This window comes from Chenopodium album, chromosome 9 (genome assembly GCF_948465745.1).
Source record: "Chenopodium album chromosome 9, dcCheAlbu1.1, whole genome shotgun sequence".
Classification (NCBI taxonomy): Eukaryota; Viridiplantae; Streptophyta; class Magnoliopsida; order Caryophyllales; family Amaranthaceae; genus Chenopodium; species Chenopodium album.
The window spans coordinates 29787441-29807173 of record NC_137842.1 but is presented as its reverse complement, the minus strand read 5'-3'; the positions used below and the strand labels follow the sequence as shown (position 1 = coordinate 29807173).

Below are 19733 nucleotides of genomic sequence, written 5' to 3'. Positions count from 1 at the left end.
GCGTGATCAAGCAATGAAAATAATAATATCAAGCAACATAATAACCATTATAACAATAATCATAATAATAATTAAATTAATCATGTTAAAGCATAATATTAATAGCAAGATCCTAGGCATGATTCTAACAAGATTAATAACAAACCCTAGCATGTCAATAAACATTAAAAATCAAAGCTTTAGACCTAACATGATACTAACATGCTATTATGAAAGAAAATAGGAAGCATCATAGAAATCATTATTGATATTAGAAACTTAATTAACCTTAAACATGATACTATGAAGCAATAAAAACATCCTAACATGATACTAGGAATCAACAAAATAATTTAAGCATGATTTCTATATCATAAGATCAATTAAACAATTAAAGCACTTACTTCGATGCCTCGTACCTCTTTCTAATAATAAAAGCTACCTCCTAAACTTGGTTCTTGGTTCTTGCTTCCTTCACGATTAAGAATGAAAATGAGCAAAGTTAAAATTTGCTTCTTTCCTATTGGATGTTCAATGGTTTTACTTATCATCTTGTCTAGATTCAGATGAGCTAAATGTTCATGCTTATCCTAGTAATATAGCAATATTAATCCTTTCTTCCTTCTCTTAATTACAAGTCTATATATAGTAGCAAGTAAATAACACCTGTAAGAAACACCACCACCGTATCCTACCCTACCCCTACTCTAGGCTGATACTGGCACCTTCCTCACGCACCGACCCAGCTCACACAACCACCCAGTTCACCCCCTTCTTCTTCCTCTTCCATTTATAGCTTGTTCTTAAGAAAACCTACTACTACATTCGTGCAAGTTAAAGTGAGTATTTTACTCTTCCTCAATATAATTTTGAGTATAAGTTTATCTTTTATTTTAGATAAAAACTCTCACTTTCTTTGAAAATTATTATGTATGCATTTTGGTGACTAGATATTGATAGTGTATATAGTATTATGATGAAAATCTTATTTTGCTTATCATAACTATAATACCTTTGTTTTTACTACTACTATGTACTGGTATATTTATTAAATCCATAACCCTTATTATAAAAACCAAATTGGGTTGAGGAAGTTGTACTTTTAGCAAATTCCTTATGAACAGCGTTCGGACGGTTTTGCCCCTGCCATAATATTTTATTGTTCTTGCTGAATGCTTCCCTTACGTTTTTGCCCTCTTCATTTTCTTTTTGGTTTTTTTGTTTTTTTTGTTTTGTCGTCTTTTCCAGCCTTTCTCAGCTTCATTATCCTCTTTTCCCTCTCATCCATACATTTCCTGACCTCCATTATTCACTTTTTCGAATTTCCCCCCTCTCCTCTCTTTTAACGATCATCCGTTCATTTGCTCAGCTCCGGTGATCCGGCCCAGAGAAGAAGATTGAAGTGGCAGCCACGATAATGGAAGGGTTCCATCCTCCAGCCAATTGTTTCTCTCCTTCAGATCTTATAGTTAGGGTTTTGATTTGGTATTTATTTTTTTTCCCTTCTTAATGAATTATACAATTTGTGTTTGATTAACGTAATTTATGAATTTTGACAAACTTTAGATCTGATTTTTTTTTTACTAACATGATAGATAAAAAAAAAAAAAACAGTTGAAGCTCTGAAATCGCAGCTCCGCCGTCTCAACATCCGCGAATGTCAGGTATACCGCTTTGTTTGTCAATCTTTTGTAATTTTTATTTGGATTTTTAACAATTTTAAATAGTGTTATTATGTGTTTGTTGATGATTTGTTTATTTTAATTTTGTTTTTGTGCATTAGATTTTTGTAATTTTCAAGAGTTTTCATACAAATTTTTTATGTATAAATGGAATTAAAGTCTTTTTACCAATTTCTCCTTTGTTTTAGGCTACACATGGCTACATGGATGGCTTCTTTTGGGGGATGCCAGGTGATTTGGGGAAGCTTCTTCCATCAACATCAGCAATAACAGTCGTCTCCGCTGCAACAACCACAATGTGGCAGCGGTGGTGTAGGAGGAGGTTACTTTCTCTCCTCAATCCTTTGTAATCTCAGGTAATTTGCGGACCTAATTTCTTTTCGTTATTTAACTTTGATTTCCTCCATTTTGGTCCAATTTTTGATTGATTGGTTTGATTTTTAAATTTCATCTTTTCTTATTTATTTTGATGAAGATAACACCCCACATACTTGAAACATATCACGTTGCTTAATTGTTCGTGAAATAAAGAAACGTAGAGTTTTATATAATTTTTAAGCATACTTTGCATGAGGCGTTATTATGTCGTTTACATAGATGTATTGATATTCAGAGGTGCATCAAAATTTATTTGTTTTATGTTTATAATTTTGAGCATGATTGTGTTGGCTATTAACCTGAAGATTGGAGGTTATGTAATATTTTTGGCATTTCTTGCTTTCCGGTGAGATCGTCATGTAATGCGGCTGTTATATTGTTTGTTTACTTGATTAAAGTGTTTGATCCAGTTTTTACTTTATTTTGTAGGCTTTCTATGAAGAAAGGAGTTGTCGCTAAAAAGGGAAAGCCAACAAAGGACCCTAATAAGCCAAAGAGGCCTCCAAGTGTCTTCTTTGTTTTCATGTATAACTACAATTTCTCATTTTTCGGTTATTCAGTTGTTTCATTCTAGTAATATGCCATGTTTTCTTGATATTTGACTTGTTGATTGTGAATTATAGGGAGGAGTTTAGTGTGATATACAAGCAAAAGCACCCTAACAACAAATCTGTTGCTGCTGTGAGTCGCAATATTACAATCTGCCTTTTGAACTATTTGATTTTATTGGTTTGTCATTTGATGGAATTTTATTTTATGTTTAGGTTAGGATAGCTTGTGGTGAGAATCGACTGTGAATTATAGGGAGGAGTAGAGTGACATACAAAGAGAAGCACTCCGATAACAAATCTATTGATGCTGCGAGTCTTAAAATTACACTCTGCCTTTTTTGCACCTTTTTTTTTACTGCTAAAATCATCTTAATAATATGGATTGATAACTTAAAGTAGAGTCTGTTCTTGCTTGCTTAAAACTAATTGTGCTAATCTTTTTATATATTTAGTTTTGTAATTCCCAATCTCTGATTACAGTGTTTGGTGAGGCCATGCCACACACAATTGGTTATATATATACAAGACAAGCTGCCAAAGAAATTGGAAAAGATAAAAAGTTCTTCAAAGTACCCTATATAGCAGAATGAGTTCGGGACAAAGGACACCAGATAAAGTCACAGGTGATGGCAGCTTCAGGTAAGAATGGTCTTAGATTTTGTAGGTAAGATTTGTAAGGAGTTTGTGATCTTCTGAATTCTAAGACTTTAACACCCAAATTCCAATTACAACTTCACACTTTTGGTATGCAGGAGTTGTGTCATTAATTCAAATACAAGAAGATCTGAAGCGGTTGAGTCAAAGAGAAAACAAGGAAGATAACATGATGAAAGCAATGGAAGAGAAGAAAGATGCCATGCTTAATTCCCTTTGGCAACTCAATGTTATTGATTTAAAGACAACCTTATCACGTGTCTGCCAAGCAGTGAGTATAGTTATATTACTAATGCCAAGGTTACGGGGCATTTTTTGGTGCAATCTGAGATGATAAATTGCATTTGTGAAAAGAGTCTAGAATGAAGCTTTCTATTTTTTTAAAAAAGGGGATAACCAAACCTATGGCCTCATATGTTCATTTTGGTGCATATGTGATATTTTGTGAATTTAAAACCAGTAATGTTTGGGTCCTTTGAAAGCTTCATCATATATTCTTACCAGATAAAATTTTTGGGTTAAACTTCTAAAGTGAACTTGTATCTAATTTATATGGGTGTATTTATCTTTTTGTGATGCATAGTAATTACACTTTGTATGATATGCTCTTTCTGACCTAAAAAATAAAAAGTTGCTTTTCCATTTTAGGATGTCATAAGAGGTTGCCGTTTTTCTTGCAATACTGTTACAGATATATGCTTTCCCATAGCATTTAAATTCTTATTACTTGAAATTTTGGTTTAAATTGGTGCATGAAAGAAATTTATACCAAAATTGGTGAAGTTGCTGCTTTGATGAAAAGTGATTTGTATTTAATTCTTTGTTCATTGTAGGTTCTAAGGGATACTACTGTTTCAAAGGATGTTCTCAAGTCGCGTGCTAAGGAATTGAAGAAACTGGGAACAATTTTTCAAGTAAGTTTAGTCCATAACGGGAATTTAGTGAGGGTGTTGAACAAGTACGATCATAGGGACTATTACTATATTGGGAGTAATTCAGAGAGTAATTTGCAGAATATTTATTTTTCTTATGCAATGGCTTATGGTGGTGGCGTTTTTGCTATTAGTTATCCTTTAGCTGTTGCTTTGTCTAAGATGCAAGGTAGGTGTATTTAAAGGTATCCTGCTCTTTATGAGAGTGATGATCGAATGCAAGCTTGCATAGCTGAACTTGGTATTCCTGTCACTAAAGAACTCGGGTTTCATCAGGTATGAACCTACTCGCTTTCTTAGACGGGATTTGATCATAGGTCTTGTGTCTTTGTTTCTTTGTTTTATTTAAACGGGATTTGATCATAGGTCTTGAGTAATTTGATTGTTTTAGAAGTGTTTTGAATGAGTGATTTTTTTTTTTTTTTTCAATTTTGTTATTGGGTTTTTTTTGGTAAGTTGATTCAGAATCTAATTGGGAGTAATTACTTACCTAAATGGTAGATTAATGAGTTTTATTAGGTGGAATTAGAGATAGTATGGGATTGCAAAATGATTGATGAAATTGGGAATTTTGTGCCGTGTAATTTGCTGACCCTAGAGAGTCCGCTACACTTGCTAACACTAAAGAAGGGAATGCATCTGATGAGGCAGCTTGTAATGAACTCTCAAATCTATCATGGGTTGGGAATATTACTAGCCTAAAAAATGGTGATATTGAAGTAACATGGGCTGATGGAATGATTTCTACGGTACTTTACCACCACACTGAACACTGATAATATGTTTATTTTTAATGTTAGAAGTTATTTTATGTGCAAATATTCTATCAAATTGCTTCCCCAATCCTTGATTGATATTTTCTTTTAGCTTGGTTTCAGGTTGGCCCTCAAGCAGTGTATGTTGTTGGTCGAGATGATGATGAATCTATTGGTGCTGGGAGTGAGATTAGTGATGATGCTGCTAGCTGGGAAACAGTTGAGGATGATGAAAAGGATGCTCTAGATAATTCAGAAAAGGTTTTACTTTCCTTTTCATTAACTGCAATGTTTAGTTCATACCCTATGTGCCAATTGTGTGTATTTGATTAATTCCCTGTGTTTCTTATTTTATGGGCGAAAATGATAATGATTGGGATACTGGTAGAGTCTAGATGTGTATTATGATGCAATATCACCATGTGAATTTTCTTGCACTACAATATAGGATAGCAACTATTTATTTAGATAAAGTAAAAAGAAAAAAAGGAAGAAAAAAAAAAAAAAGAATACGTAACAGCATGTCATTATGTAAGCTATTAATCCTATGATAGTTTAAGTAGGTTCATGTGCTGAAATAAGATATTGTGAGTATTTGACTTACATGGTCTGTATTTTGGGCTTTTTTTTTTTCAATTTCCATATCTATTCTACTGCTCTATTTATGGTTACTTCATCAGGTATATGGTTGTTACTGTCGTTATCCTGATTTTTAGAAAGATATGAAGTAAAAAGAACTATTACTACATATGCCAAAAGATTACGAGTGAAAGATGGAGATGGAAAGTTGGGAGGGGAAGAGATGAGTAGGAAGGTAGAACAGAGACAAGTTAGGTTAATGGGGAAATATACTTTACACCTTTCTTTTAGAAAGGAAATCTGAAGGGAAATAATTAAAGGTCTCTGCACATAGCTAAATGTCACATGTATATTAATTGGATTAGAGTAGTTGTACAGTTGCATACCCCTCCAGTGAAAAATGACAGTTGTATATACTACTTGGGAATGTTAGGATAAGTTGTCCGCTTTTCTAAGAATTTTGTTGTCAATCGTAATTAAATTTCCCAACCTATTCTCACCTAAATTTTATGTTGGAGAGAACATGGAATTGCAATTGTTACAATGGGAGTTTTGCTTAGATCATGTTAAACTTCCTAAAATGGCAATTGCTGTAATATTAGGGGAACAGAGAAGTATATGTTTTATGAAATAATTAGCTCGTTCTTAATTATGTTATCTGTTGTGAATTGACTGTATCCTATATGTCGGTTTTGTGCTATATCACTTCGGTTGTTCTCAATTTAAGATAGTCAATGTAGTGGTTTGCAAATTTTGTTGCTTCCGTAATATAGCTAATGAATCTCAGCATATGTTGTTTTAGGAACCAACACCAGAAGGCAATTTTGATGCAGGACATGACATTGTAGTTGCTGAGCAAAGTTCAGGCAACGGACCATTGACTTTTCCTCGTGCAACTATTGAATATGTTACCAGATTTGCAACTGGCCCAGACGATCCTGTGGAAACCAGCATTCAACCAGAGGAAAAAATATGTATATCTAGTGAAAGAGTATCTAGCAACATGTCTAACACTCAAGATCCTTGTGTTATTGACAGTGGTAGTGGGCAAACTAACTCGAACATAGTGATGAATCTGCTGAAGTTGAGTCAGCAAAATTAACAGATATGGATGAAGCCTTGGGAAATCTGACGCCCAATGAACCATATGCTGAGCTATGTACTGGTGTTAATGCCTGTAGCTTTAAGCGCTTTGATACTGTCAAAGATCCATTGGATCATTTTTTTCATGGGTTTCAATATACAGGTAAACCTATGAACCTTCCTCACATTTAAAAAAATAAATAAATTATTATGTTATATTACAACATTTTGCAACTAAAGTATCTTCATTGAAATTTGACAACAATGGCAGGGCAACAGTGGAAGAAAGTGGCTCAAGATGGTGCAGCAAGATTGGAACATTCTTCAGAACAACCTCCCAGGTATTTGGTCTGCACATCTACCATCAATAAGCTCTCTCTGTTTTATGGATTAACTGATTTATTAATGGCTTACCTTGTTTGCCTTTGTAGAGGGTATTTATGTACGAGTATAGGAGGATAGAATAGATCTACTGAGAGCAGTAATTGTGAGATGGAGATGCCAACAAGGACATTCTTGAATTGGTATAGAAGGGCCGATTACACAACTTATGCATTCAACACTCGTCCTGTGGCCAGAAATCCATGCTAGAAGACCTATGTTTATTACTTGTCGAAAAAAAAATTTGATAAGGAGAAGAATAAGACAGTGATTGACTACTTGCTGCATCGTGTGCAACACCCACTGTGCCAATGGAGGATGGTTGAGCCTTCTACGATTGATAAAGTTATAGTATACAAGAAACCAGACCCGCAATTTTGGTCTAGGGTAAGACCCATTTCCAGTGTACATAATTTAGACAATGTACATAGTAATAACATATAATTTTGACAATTGTGGGATTATTTGATTTAATAATCAAACACATGTTGTCTTTTTGAGCACCTAAAGATGAGAGATTGTGCTTGCATCTATAATCTTTTTAATTCTTTTTGTTAGTCATGTTTAATGTTCATGTAGAGGCTACATTTCTGTTAATTAGGAAAAAAATTTCTTATCTTTGTCCTCCTTGTGCAATTATATAAAGTTTAGTTAATGGGATATATTTATTTGTTCGTAGGAGAGAAAAATAATAAAAAAAAAAAAATAGTGTAAATTGGGTTGGTCGGAGAGAAATAATAAAATAGTTGTGGAATCTTACCAAAGAAAGTAGTGTTGCAATTATTATGAAACAATTGTGGTAGAGTTACCTGAGTTATTTTGCTACGGGTTACTCGAGTTATTCAGTTAGGGGTTAGTCGAGGGGATGGGACAAGGGTTAGTCGAGGGGATGGGACAAGGGTTAGTCGAGGGGTTTACTCGATTAAGGGTTACTTGAGGGGTTCAGACAGGGGTTACTCAAGGGGTTCACTTGGTCAAGGATTACTCAAGGGGTTATTCGGTCAGGGGCTACTTGAGGGAGGGGTTCACTTGGTCAAGGATTACTCAAGGGTGACTCGTCAAGGGTGACTTAAGGGGTTACTCAAATTACTCGGCTAGGGGTTACTTCAGGGTTCAGTTAAGGGTTAATTGAGGGGTTACTCAATCAGGGGTTACTTAGGGGTTGAGGTTACCTGCCAGGGGTTACTCGGTTAGGGGTTACTTGAGGGAGGGGTTCACTTGATCAAGGGTTACTTGAGGGGTTCGGACATGGGTTACTCGATGGGTTCACTTGGTCAAGGGTTATTTGTGGGGTTACTCGATTAGGGGATACTCGAGTTACTTAGTCAAGGATTACTCGATGGGCTACATAGTCATGGGTTACTCGAGCTACTCGGTAAGTGGATACTCGAGTTACTCCATCAGGGGTAATTTAAGGAGTTAGGTCAGAGGTTAATTGAGGGTTCACTCAAAGGTTACTTGAGGGGCTACTCAATCAGGGGTTACTTGAGAGGGGGGAGGTTACTAAAGGTTACTTGAGGGGCTACTCAATCAGGGGTTACTTGAGAGGGGGGAAGTTACTTGGTTAATGGTTACTCGAGGGGTTTAGTCATGGATTACTCGAATGGTTACACGATTGTTGTCCATAAAGACGATGAATAATACGCTTTGTTATAATTCAATCTATTGAGAATATAAACAATAGATGATATAAACAAGAACTCTAGATTGAATAATGCTATCACCCATATCATAAGAAAATATATAAAGAGTCTTTATTCAATTTTGCTAAGAAGATTTTGATATAGAGCGGTTACTCGATTAAGGGTCACTCGAGGGGTTCAGTCATGGATTACTCGAGGGGCCACTGAGTCAGGGATTACTCGATAAGGGAGTAACTCAAGTAACCCCCGACCAAGTAACTTAATGAATTTAAAAGGTCAAGAATGTAGGTATTAGGCCTATTACATTTTGTATGCATTTGGATTGAACAATTAAAGGGATAATGTTGTTGGGCTATTCATGGGCCTTCTCTTACAAAACAAATACATTAGTTAAACAATTTTTCATGAAGTAATATATTCATGATATCCTTTTGATCACAAAATGTTATAAATTAAATATGAAAAAATCTTTTTATTACAAACTTATCAATTACGTAAGATATCAATAAGTAATAACACTAATATATTTCAATAAAACTTAGCTACAGTTTACACAATGATGCAATAATTTACAACATATAAAACATGAGAAAAAAAAAATTCTTAAACACCTATCATTTATGTATGTTATCAATAAGTAATAACACTGATATATTTCGATACAACTTAATTATACTTTACACAGTAATGCAATAATTTATAACGTATACAAGTATATATCATGTACAATTTACAAAAATTAAGCTAGCATGTACAATTTACAAAAACTAAGCTAATTAACTAACTTATACGTCTTGCTAATAATTTTCATAATAAGCTTTATAAACCGGTGTGCGCGGCGCAATCGGACTAGTAAATATAAGTATTCATTTCTTGTTATTAAAAAGAATAGTAGTAGTAACGTAGTACCTATAGCTGTCTAAACGGCTATTTCACCAAATGCCACAGAGTACTTTAAAAATTCACCAAATGCCATCGGGTTTTTTAAAATTCACCAAATGCCACTAACAAACAATATATTGTCATGGCGTGCCATTAATGAGCTCTGGCCGTTAGCTATCCGTTACTGCAATTCTTAATTCACCAAATGCCACCGATTACTTTTTATTTTTCATGAAATGTCATTACTTATATAAATTATTACACAATATACTTCAAAACTAATGAGTTATAACAGCTAGTTAGTTTCACCTTTTTTTTATTTTTTAAGGGTAAACTAGCCGTTATACCCAATTTGTTGTATAAAGTTGATACTTAGAACACACATACTAAGTAGCCCTCTACTAGCATAATCATGAGTATTGCCCGTTACAAAAACTCTTTTGTAACGAATTTAATTGTGTCCGTTACAAATGAGTTTTTTTCTACTAATGCATAACAAAAAATTCTCAATTCTGTTTTTAAATTAGGTGTACTGATGTGTGTAATGGTTGTGACTGTAATGTTGAAGTGAACTATTGTAATTGCAATTAAATTGAATAAAGTGGGAAATTGAAAATTCATTTAAGCATAATTACTTACTGTTTATATCATGAGCTGGAAAAAATTGCTTTCTCGTTTACATAAAAATGCCCAAAAAATAACAGAGAGAACCTGTCCATAAAAAAGATACCAAAAAACACAACACACTATTTGTTGGGGATTTTGTGTTCAAACCAGAGTCACAAAGAAAGCTAATAAAATTAACAGAAAATTCTTTGAGCCGTGAACGGGATCACTTTCCCAAAAGTATAATTTCGACCCTATACTACAACTGAGTATCACGAAAATTTACTCGGGAGATAAAATGAAAACCGATTTCAAACAAGTAGGATGATTCCAAAACAATGTAAATAAGCTTTGTGATTGGTTATGATAATAATTAAAGAAACCTTTGTAAATAAATGAATGAAAAATGGAGAAGTTACTGTTTTATCTTTCATTCTCTAACTTCCATCATATATATAGTATATAATTATAGAGTAAAACCCATTAACTTAACCGTTAAAATCAAGCAGCGTTGAACCCAGAAATTAGAGCTGATCAAAACTAGCCCGGCCCTTGGGCGGGGCAGCATTTTCTGGCTCGAATTTTATAATTTTTTGGTAAGGCTTGGAAATGCTTTTTTTATGCTATTTTAGTTCATATTTTTGGCCCGCCCCGAAAAGGCCGCACAGCTCGGCCATTTTGGGCGGGTTTGGGCATGAAAAATTTGGCTCGAAGCTAGCCTGGCCCAACCCGACCCATGAAATGAGCAACTTTTTTATGCATCGACCCAACTTGCCTATTATGGTCTACCGGAAGTCACCCGAGCCTAATCGGGCTAGAGTACCTTTGCGAAAGTATCAACTCTCGGGCTCGATCGAGCGGCTGCTGCCCAATCGAACGACAGAGTAGGTTTTCTCAACCTCGCATACGCGCCCGATCGAGTGGTGATGGCCAGATCGGGCAGCAATTCAATGAGTTTTACCCTCACTCTCGCGTTCGATCAGGCTGCATTAATGGAGTTTACTACTCCATGATTTTGCTCTTATTAATTGTTTAATTGATTGCAACATCATTTCCTAAGCAAATAATTAAACACCATGAATTTGTCTCAAATACTCTAAATTATTCATCACTACTGACTTCTACTATTCAAAAACTAGAATGACATAATAATTTGGCTGTGCATTCAAATTTATACAACAAATTGGGTGTAAAGGCTAGTTTACCCCAAATAAATTCAAAAAAGGTGAAACTAACTTGTTATTATAACTCATTAGGTCATTGGTATATTGTGTAATAATTTATATAAATAATGGCATTTCATTTAAATTCAAAAGTAGTCTGTGGCATTTGGCGAATTAAGAATTGTAGTAACGGAAAGTTAACGGCCATACCTCATTAATGGCACGCCATGACAATATAATGTTTGTTAGTGGCATTTAGTGAAATAGTCGTTTTCTAAATAGTTATATAAGCATATTATATAAAAAGGTTATACCTTATCATTACTTACAGTGTATTTTTGTTGATCACTTGCTTATACTCCTACAGTGCTACATATTTTCAAATAAGATTGCTAACTTCTTTTGTAAAAGCTTTAAAATGATTAAATTATTTATATATCTATCAATTTCCCTACTAATACTATAAATCAGACCTCGGAGCTCAGTGAGAACGATAGAATAAAGACTAACAAGAAGGTTATCAGACTGTAAATTGAGGTAACAGCTATTGCTAGTACCCGCAATTCCCTTCGAAATGCGTTTATTAAAGTATTATGTTACGATTGAACTAAAAGTGATTTATGTCTTTGATATATTTTATGAATTGCGGGATTATAACTATGATTTGTCTGAAATCTTTCCCTGAAATATATGATTTTCTGAGAAATCACAAGGATACTGTAATGATGAGTTTTACGGTACACTGCAAATAATTTATAAAGATATTTTACTATTTTACAAAAGCACTTTGAATGACTGGAATTTCTTGATTTCTATTAATTTATAAGAAAATGTAAATGTAATTTGATATGATTGAGCAATAGCTACCCTGAGGGCACTGGCCCATTCCTATTATGGAGCACTGGTTCCCCATGTTAGGAGCACTGGCTCCCCCTGATATGTATGGAGCACTGGCTCCCCCTATTAGTAGGAGACATCCTACCCCTGTTAAATGTATAATGATTATAATGATTTTATTAAAAAGGTTATGAATGAAGGCTTATTGAAATGGTGTTTTATTACTTGTTTTAATATATTCTACTCTCCCTGTTTTATTAACTAAAATGTATTGAAATGATGTTACACTCCTAGAGAAGTACGTTACTGAGGCTTCGGCTCACCGTTTTTATGTTTTCTGTTTTAGGTACTGCTGGAACAAAGGGTACACGTAGTGGCAAGGATTTTAATTATCTTAAGAAGCTCACTAGATATTTATACTTTTAAGAGGATGATTTATTAATTTAATTAGCAAGTAAGACTTTAGTAAGTTTATATTAAAATAAGATCTTCTATTATTGAAGTAGGATTAATGTCTGTATTGGATAGATTTCTATATTTTATGAATTAAGGTTGTTCGGTAGGGAATATTTCAAGCATTATCCCAAACTTGAACCCCACTGTGATCATACACTAAAGTACGGTGGCGTCCAAAGGGAAAGAAAATAGAGCAAAAGAGTCGCCAACAAGTTTTAGGAACTTGTAAACCGTTCACGAGGTGAAGGTTACACCCCTTAACGATCCAGGAGATCGTCAACTCCAATAGGTCTGGAACCATGACTGGTAGTTCGGGGATGAAGGTACAAATCCAACCTAAAAGAGATTGAACCTGCACTAATAATAGGCCTCTACTTTATTCTGATCGTATTCATGTGCGCTTTCTGACTAACATACAATCAATAGGTTTAACCATAAACCTGTTTATCTATGTTGGTTGAATATTAATGCACAAATAAAACTATTATTGGCAATCACTTGAATTATAATTATATTAACCATAAACAAGATTATTAATTATCTTATTGAGCGTGATTACAAGTACCAATTCCCTTTAAACATGCATAAAAGGTGTGATCAAGCAATAACAATAAATATCAAGCAACATAATCATAATAATAATTAAAACAATTATAATGATAATAATGATAATTAAAATAATCATGTTAAAGCATAATAATAGCAAGATCCTAGGCATGATACTAACAAGATTAATAACAAACCCTAGCATGTCACTAAACAATAAAGATCAAAGCTTTAGCCCTAACATGATACTAACATGATATTAGGAAAGAAAATAGGAGGAATCGCAAGAATCATGATTGATATAAGCAAATCACCCTAAATATCATACAAAAGAAAGCATCCTAACATGATACTAGGAACATCCTAAACATGATACTAGGAATCAATAAAACATCCTAACATGATACTAGGAATCAAAATAACAATCTAAGCATGATTTCTATATCATAAAATCAATAAATCAATTAAAGCACTTACTTGGATGCCTCGTACCTCTTTCTAATAACAAAATACACACGTTAGTAACTTCAAGTAAAATAATAAACAATAATTAAATTAAATAATTGAAAGAGAGATTTAGGACCAAACCCTCAGAAATATCAAACCTTTCACGTCTAGGGCGAAGGCAACTTCGAACAATGATAGGTATGTCTAGGTCTTGTGAATGCGGAATTTTGTAAAAAGAGGGTAGGTTTAGAAAAGAGAGAGAGAAAAGCTTTAGCTTAGAGAGAGAAAAGAATTAGAGAACTAGAGAGTTGATGATTGTAGATGAATGAAAACGGAGTTTTTAGGAGGCTATTTATAGAGAAAATCAGCCAAAAAGATAAAAAAAATTGAACCCGAGTTCTGTCGTGAAAAAACAGAGTTAGCGCCAGAGCGCCAGGCGCTAATGCTGGCGTTTGGCGATAATTAAATTTTTGACGCGTTTTCTAAAATCAGATAGAAATTAACCATACAGGAGGATGAAATCGTATTTTCCTCAAAAACATTCTTTTATTCCGATTAAAACTCTAAAAAGTCAACAAAAGTCAATTTATCAATGCAAATTGAATTATTGAATTAAGAATGAAAAGAAACTTCTAGAAGAATCTTGAAGACTAAAACCATTCCTAATTGCATTAGGGAATGATAAATCCATATTAGGCCTTCCCCTAGATCATTGGGCCGCATATAAGGCTCAAACCAGGCCCAATTTAGTAATGTGGCCATAACATCCTCAATATTCATCGGAATTGGGCTTATAATATATCGTTGGAAAGCTTTTTTCAAGCCCTATCCAAATACACTACTATTGGACCCATATCATGGACCAACCAAACTGGATTGTCTGTTTTCTTAAAATAGATTTTTAAAAACAGAGTGAAAAGAAAAGAAATTAAAACTATCTGCAACACTAGACTTTCCACACTTTAACTTCATTCGATTATGATTCGACGTGAAAGGTACTCATCACCGGGTTTGGTTTTTTGGGAGACACAAATGGGTGTCTACAGAAGCCCCCACTTTGACTGAGTTTGGAGAAACGCAAGTTTCGAAAACAAAAGTCAAATTATCGATAGGGACGGAGAATGATTCAGAACGTTCTGCAATCACAAATCATTCCTGTAACGCCGATACCTGAAAACTAGAGTTAGTTAAACAGATAAAAGAGTTAAGAAACGCGTATCTTGCACCGTCGAGCACACGTCTCCAGAGGTAACCAATTTGTTGTGACGATCTTCTGCAAGCTAGAGAATACCGCCTGAAGACTGCTACGCCTGTAACTGCCTCCAATTTCCGCTGTGATAGTCTTCAAAAAGATCACTGCTTGTTGATCCTTAATGTTGCTATGCCAGTACGTCGACGCTTTGCTGCTTGTGAACCAGTATGTCGGTGCTTTTGCTGTGATGACAATCCTCTTTTCTTTGGGAATAGTTGCCAACACAACTCTTGTATGATGTATGATGTATGACAATCCGATTTAGGGAAAGTTGTCAATGCTTTGTAACAATCCTTCCTTTGAAATGTTGCCACGATGAAGCGACAATCCGTATCTTGGAAAATTTGCCAAAATCCATTTTTGGGAAAAGTTGCCAATGCTTCGTAACAATCTGTCATAAGAATTTTGCTACGATCGACAATCCACATCTTGGAATATAACTCTTGAAAGCAATCCACCTTGGAAATTTGCCAATGCTATGCGACAATCCTTTTAGGAAAATATTGCCACATGACAATCCGTGTCTTGGAACATTTGCAAAAAAGAGTTGACCGACAATCCACTTCGGGAAAATATGCCACTTACTGAAATGAATGACAATCCACGTTGAGGAACCTTTGCCGAAATTTATGATGAGTAGAGACCTACAACAATCCTTTGGGAAATTTTGCCATAGGGAACAGGGTGTATGACAATCCAATCTCGGAAAACTTGCCAGCGATGACAATCCAATTTTTGGAAAACTTGGAAAAAATTACCAAACAGAGAAGGAGCACGACAATCCACGCTTGGAAACTTTGCCAGAGATGACAATCCAATCTTGGAAAAATTGGCGTTGAAGAAGATACACGACAATCCATTTTTGGAAATATTGTCAGTTGGGGATGACAATCCAATTTTTGGAAAAATTGTCGTTTAAGAAGAATGTGCGACAATCCATATTTGGAAATATTGTCGTCTAAGAAGAATGCGCGACAATCCATATTTGGAAATATTGTCGTTTAAGTGCTTGCTTTTAAACCGATACGTTGGTGCTTGTAATGAGCCAGGGTTTTAGGCGCTTAAGCTAAGTGAGACGATTTTTTGTCAGGTCAATCACTTACTACGATTGTAGTCGAGCCGACTACTAATCATGTCAATTTTCTTATAGGGGCTAACTGGCGTACCAAGGAACCCGAAATTGTTGTACGAGGTCGAAATAACCGTCCTGAGAGGCTTCGAGCTCTGTCGCTGCTGAAATATCTCTGGCGCCAAGAATTGGCTCTGTCGCCAAACGCTGGGATCTAGCGCCAGGCGTTGAAATCTATTGCCAGACGCTAGATGTTTTCGTCTGGCGCTGGAGTCGGGTCTTCCCTATTCTGCTCTTGCTGCCGCTGGGATGCACCTGTATTTATCTTTGACTATAAGACTTTGCTAATCTCTTTAATTATTTTAGGGTTGACCTAAGTTTAATGTCACTTGACTCATTGACATGACACTACTCAAGGTATAAACTTGACTCGCTGTGATTGAATCGAGGTTGACTCGACTCAAAGTGTTTGACACATGTGTTAGACTCAAATCATGGTGATATGACACGACATGACTAAATGTGTACATGACTCGTGTGTACATTGTATTGTGATCGTGGGACTCGAAAATGCAAAAATGCAAAAAAATTCCGTCATTTTTGTGGAGGGTACCGACTTTCTCCCAAAAAAGAAAGACGCGAAAAAAGAATCGAAGTTTTCGAATGCATGTTGAATAAGCTTAGTCAAATGTTGTTTGATACTATCTCTCAAGGTGCAAGGATTAATCCATCCTAGGCTATCTCAATGGTTGACTCAATGATGAAAGTATTTGAGTAACTTAGGCACGGAGGCAAAGCACTTCATACTTCGTGATGCAATGATGATTATGATTGATGAGTGATTTTTTTATGACGAGGCATGCTTCAACGTTGTGTTAAGATTCCATGACAAAGGGTTCCTAAGGGAAGGTATATTTGGTCATGTATCTGTGATGTGTGTGATAGTGATACTAAGGTTAGGCCGCAAGAGCTAAGTGTGTGGAAAAGGATATTGAAAAGAGTCAAATGGTGGTGACTCTTAGGTTAGGTAAACTAATGATGTAAGGATCAAGCCCCCAAGTCTAGCTCTAAGTGAATAGAGATGAGAATTAGAGATCCCTTGATATGACCATGATGTGTGAATGTGAATGTGAATATGAATGCATTTTTATTACGGCCGCACCTCGATGTGAGGTTGCCTACGTATCCGTTAGGAATCAGGCCGAACGTAGCTCTAGCCGAACCTCGCACAAGTGTGTGTATACCTCAAAAAGGTCTTTTTAAGGGTTGTAACGTAGTTAGGCTAAAGGTTGAAGAAGAAGGGGATAAAAGGTTCAAGACCCTAAATAAGCCCCCAAGGTGTGCAACTTTGCTTTTGGAATATTTGTATTTTTATGCTTGAGGTTTCTCACTCTTTTTTTTTTTTGCTTTATTTATTTTATTTTTATAAGTGTGGGCAATCCCGATCATGCGGTCTATCACTCACTTGGCATTCATGTTTCTCAGGCACGGTACCGAGCACTCGATAAGAGACGCAATCTGAGACGTGTTCTTATCAAAGACATATTCATGTCAAAGACATTGGAACACTTGCCCTTTTGTACACTTTATTTATTTATTTATTTTTGCTTATTTTTTGCTATTTTATCTTTTGAAGTCACTCAAGCTTTTTTTTTTTAAAAAAAAAAAAATGCATAAGTTACACACCATCCCATCCCAAGGTTAGGTAGATATGGGTTGAAAAAAGAAAGGTCTATCGTTAGAAGAGGCTCAAAGTTGTGTATCAAGAAAGGATTGCATATTTGAAGGGTGAAAGGTGATATGATGTGGCTACAAAGGGGTGCCTCAAATCATTGGTATACCTTGTGCTTATTTCGACAATGATTTTTTTTATTTTTTTTTTAATGCAATGCAACGCAATGATCATATGCAAGAAAATAAATGCTCATTTTATTAAAAGGGAAAAAGAAAGAATCTACAAAATTAAATTCAAGGGAAAAGAAAGGTGCCTATGCTAGACTTATTGGGGGAGGGAAAAAAATAAAAAGAAAAGGAAAAAGAGGTCATGAAATCTTGTCGTTGAAGCTCGCCTCTTGTCTTGTGTTGTTTGCTTCATCATCACCCAGTCTTCTCGCTAGCTAGAGGCAATGGGATCTTGTTTGCTTCTATGAGATCTTGAATGAGATTTTGAAACCTGTAGCACTCATCAGTGGTATGACCGTTTCCTCGATGGTACTTGCAATAGGAGTTGGGATTCCATCTCGAAGATCGATTTTCTGGCGTTGGATCCTCGGTAGGGCCAATAGGTTTGATTAATCCTCGATCGTAGAGACGGCCGAAAGCAGCATCGTAGGTCATTCCAATGGGTGTGAACTTTCTCCTGGGTTTCCTTTTAGATCCTTGATTGTCCATGGCTAAGACACCATTATGGTCAAAGGTACTAACATTATTACTAGAGTGGGCGTTTTCGGAAGAAGAAGGATTGTCGTTCTTCTTTCCTTTCCAGCCACTATGCATGTGGTTACTATTGTTAGTAGCTTTTTGCTTTGCGAGGTCGTCTTCAATTTCAATTCCGATGTCATAAACGGCTTTGAAAGTATTCAAATTATGTTGATATTTTAAATGCTTCGAATACTTCTCTTGGAGATTCTTTATAAACATCCTCACAGATTCTTTTTCGGAGGGCACCTCAATCATCTTAGCGGAAGTTTCCCTCCACTTATTGAAGAAAGAAGTAAAGCCTTCATTCTCTTTTTGTCTTAGCATTTCAAGTTGTCTATAATCGGTTTCGACTTGAATATTACACTTGTATCTATCAATGAAAGCGTTTACTATCGATTCCCAGGTAGAGATTTTCTCTTTGTCAAGGGAGAAGAACCATGGTTGACAAACGGTTTCAAGAGATAGAGAAAATATAAAGGGAAACACTTTCTTATCTATACCCTTAATACTTATTATTGTTTCAAAAGCTCTTAGATGAAAATAAGGGTTGTTAGTTGCCTTGAATTTTGGGATGTCGTTGGAATTGAACTTCTGCGGAAGAAGTTCCTTGTCCACCGAGACCCCTTGTGAGCTAATGCCTTGAAATTTGTAGTCGCTAGATAGCTTGCTCAAGCTCTCTTGCATGAGGTCCATCTGTTGTTGCTTCACAGGGTCATTGATTTTGAGGGTTAAAGCCTTCAACGCCTCAGTCACATCAGTCAATTGATTCCTAAGTTCATTGACTTCTTCTTGAGTTGCCATTATCTTCTTAGCTTTCCTCTTTTGACAAATCGGTTTATCAAAAAGTTGAACTTGAATAAAGGTGTTGTCCTTGATTAATCGCCCTTCTCTCCTCGACCAAGTACTGTGGAAAAGGAATTTGGAGATATTCATTGTTAATTATTTGACTCAAACTTTATTCAACATGCAATGGATGGAGGAAGTGAAGAAAGATGATGTAGATGGAGGGATATGAAGAATTAAGAATGGAATGTACCCCCAACTCAAATGACGGAAAAAATCGATTCATGCATGAACCTAAGACATGGTCATGGTGTGAAAAGAGTATGTACAAAGTGTGTGCTAAGACTAGTGAGTGTAGGTGACATGTTAAGACTCGTGTCATGACCATGTGGCTAGACTATCTGACTAGACTCAAGCAAAGACTAAGTTAAGACCTCGCATATATGCATTAAACTAGACAGACTGTGGTATTTTAGTCATAACTTTTGATCTGTGACTTTGATTTGGATGAAACCAACGCCAAATTAAAAATAAAACTCGGGGCTATAGATCCATAGGTTGTACGACTCGTAGTTCTTCATAGAACTCCGGCTATGACCAAAACAAGTTGACGCTTGTGCAGTATACGGGAATAAGAATCCGGGTTGACTTAAA

At 35.4% G+C, this 19733-nt stretch overlaps 1 protein-coding gene across 4 annotated transcripts; it reads left to right on the top strand.

Annotated features, from left to right (window-relative positions):
- Window positions 1-1201: 1201 nt before the first annotated feature.
- LOC145558498 (uncharacterized) lies at window positions 1202-7598 on the top strand. 4 transcript variants are annotated; one of them, XM_081619763.1, is made up of 13 exons: window positions 1202-1464; window positions 1575-1643; window positions 1850-2017; window positions 2469-2564; window positions 2663-2720; window positions 2804-2819; window positions 3071-3254; window positions 3343-3515; window positions 4078-4158; window positions 5055-5192; window positions 6313-6756; window positions 6865-6934; window positions 7025-7598. In XM_081619763.1, exons 7-11 carry the CDS (start codon window positions 3236-3238, stop codon window positions 6610-6612), a joined length of 711 nt encoding a protein of 236 aa, XP_081475889.1. In that variant the 5' UTR covers window positions 1202-1464; window positions 1575-1643; window positions 1850-2017; window positions 2469-2564; window positions 2663-2720; window positions 2804-2819; window positions 3071-3235; the 3' UTR covers window positions 6613-6756; window positions 6865-6934; window positions 7025-7598. The 4 variants fall into 4 exon arrangements, with proteins under 4 accessions (XP_081475889.1, XP_081475890.1, XP_081475888.1 ...); XM_081619764.1 differs by lacking the exon at window positions 2804-2819; XM_081619762.1 differs by having other exon boundaries at window positions 2804-3254.
- The last annotated feature ends 12135 nt before the right edge of the window (window positions 7599-19733 follow it).

Coding starts and splice junctions, on each gene's coding strand:
- LOC145558498 (XM_081619764.1), top strand. Junction 3,516..4,077: donor TATCACGTGTCTGCCAAGCA/GTGAGTATAGTT, acceptor TGTTCATTGTAG/GTTCTAAGGGATACTACTGT. Junction 4,159..5,054: donor AACTGGGAACAATTTTTCAA/GTAAGTTTAGTC, acceptor GCTTGGTTTCAG/GTTGGCCCTCAAGCAGTGTA.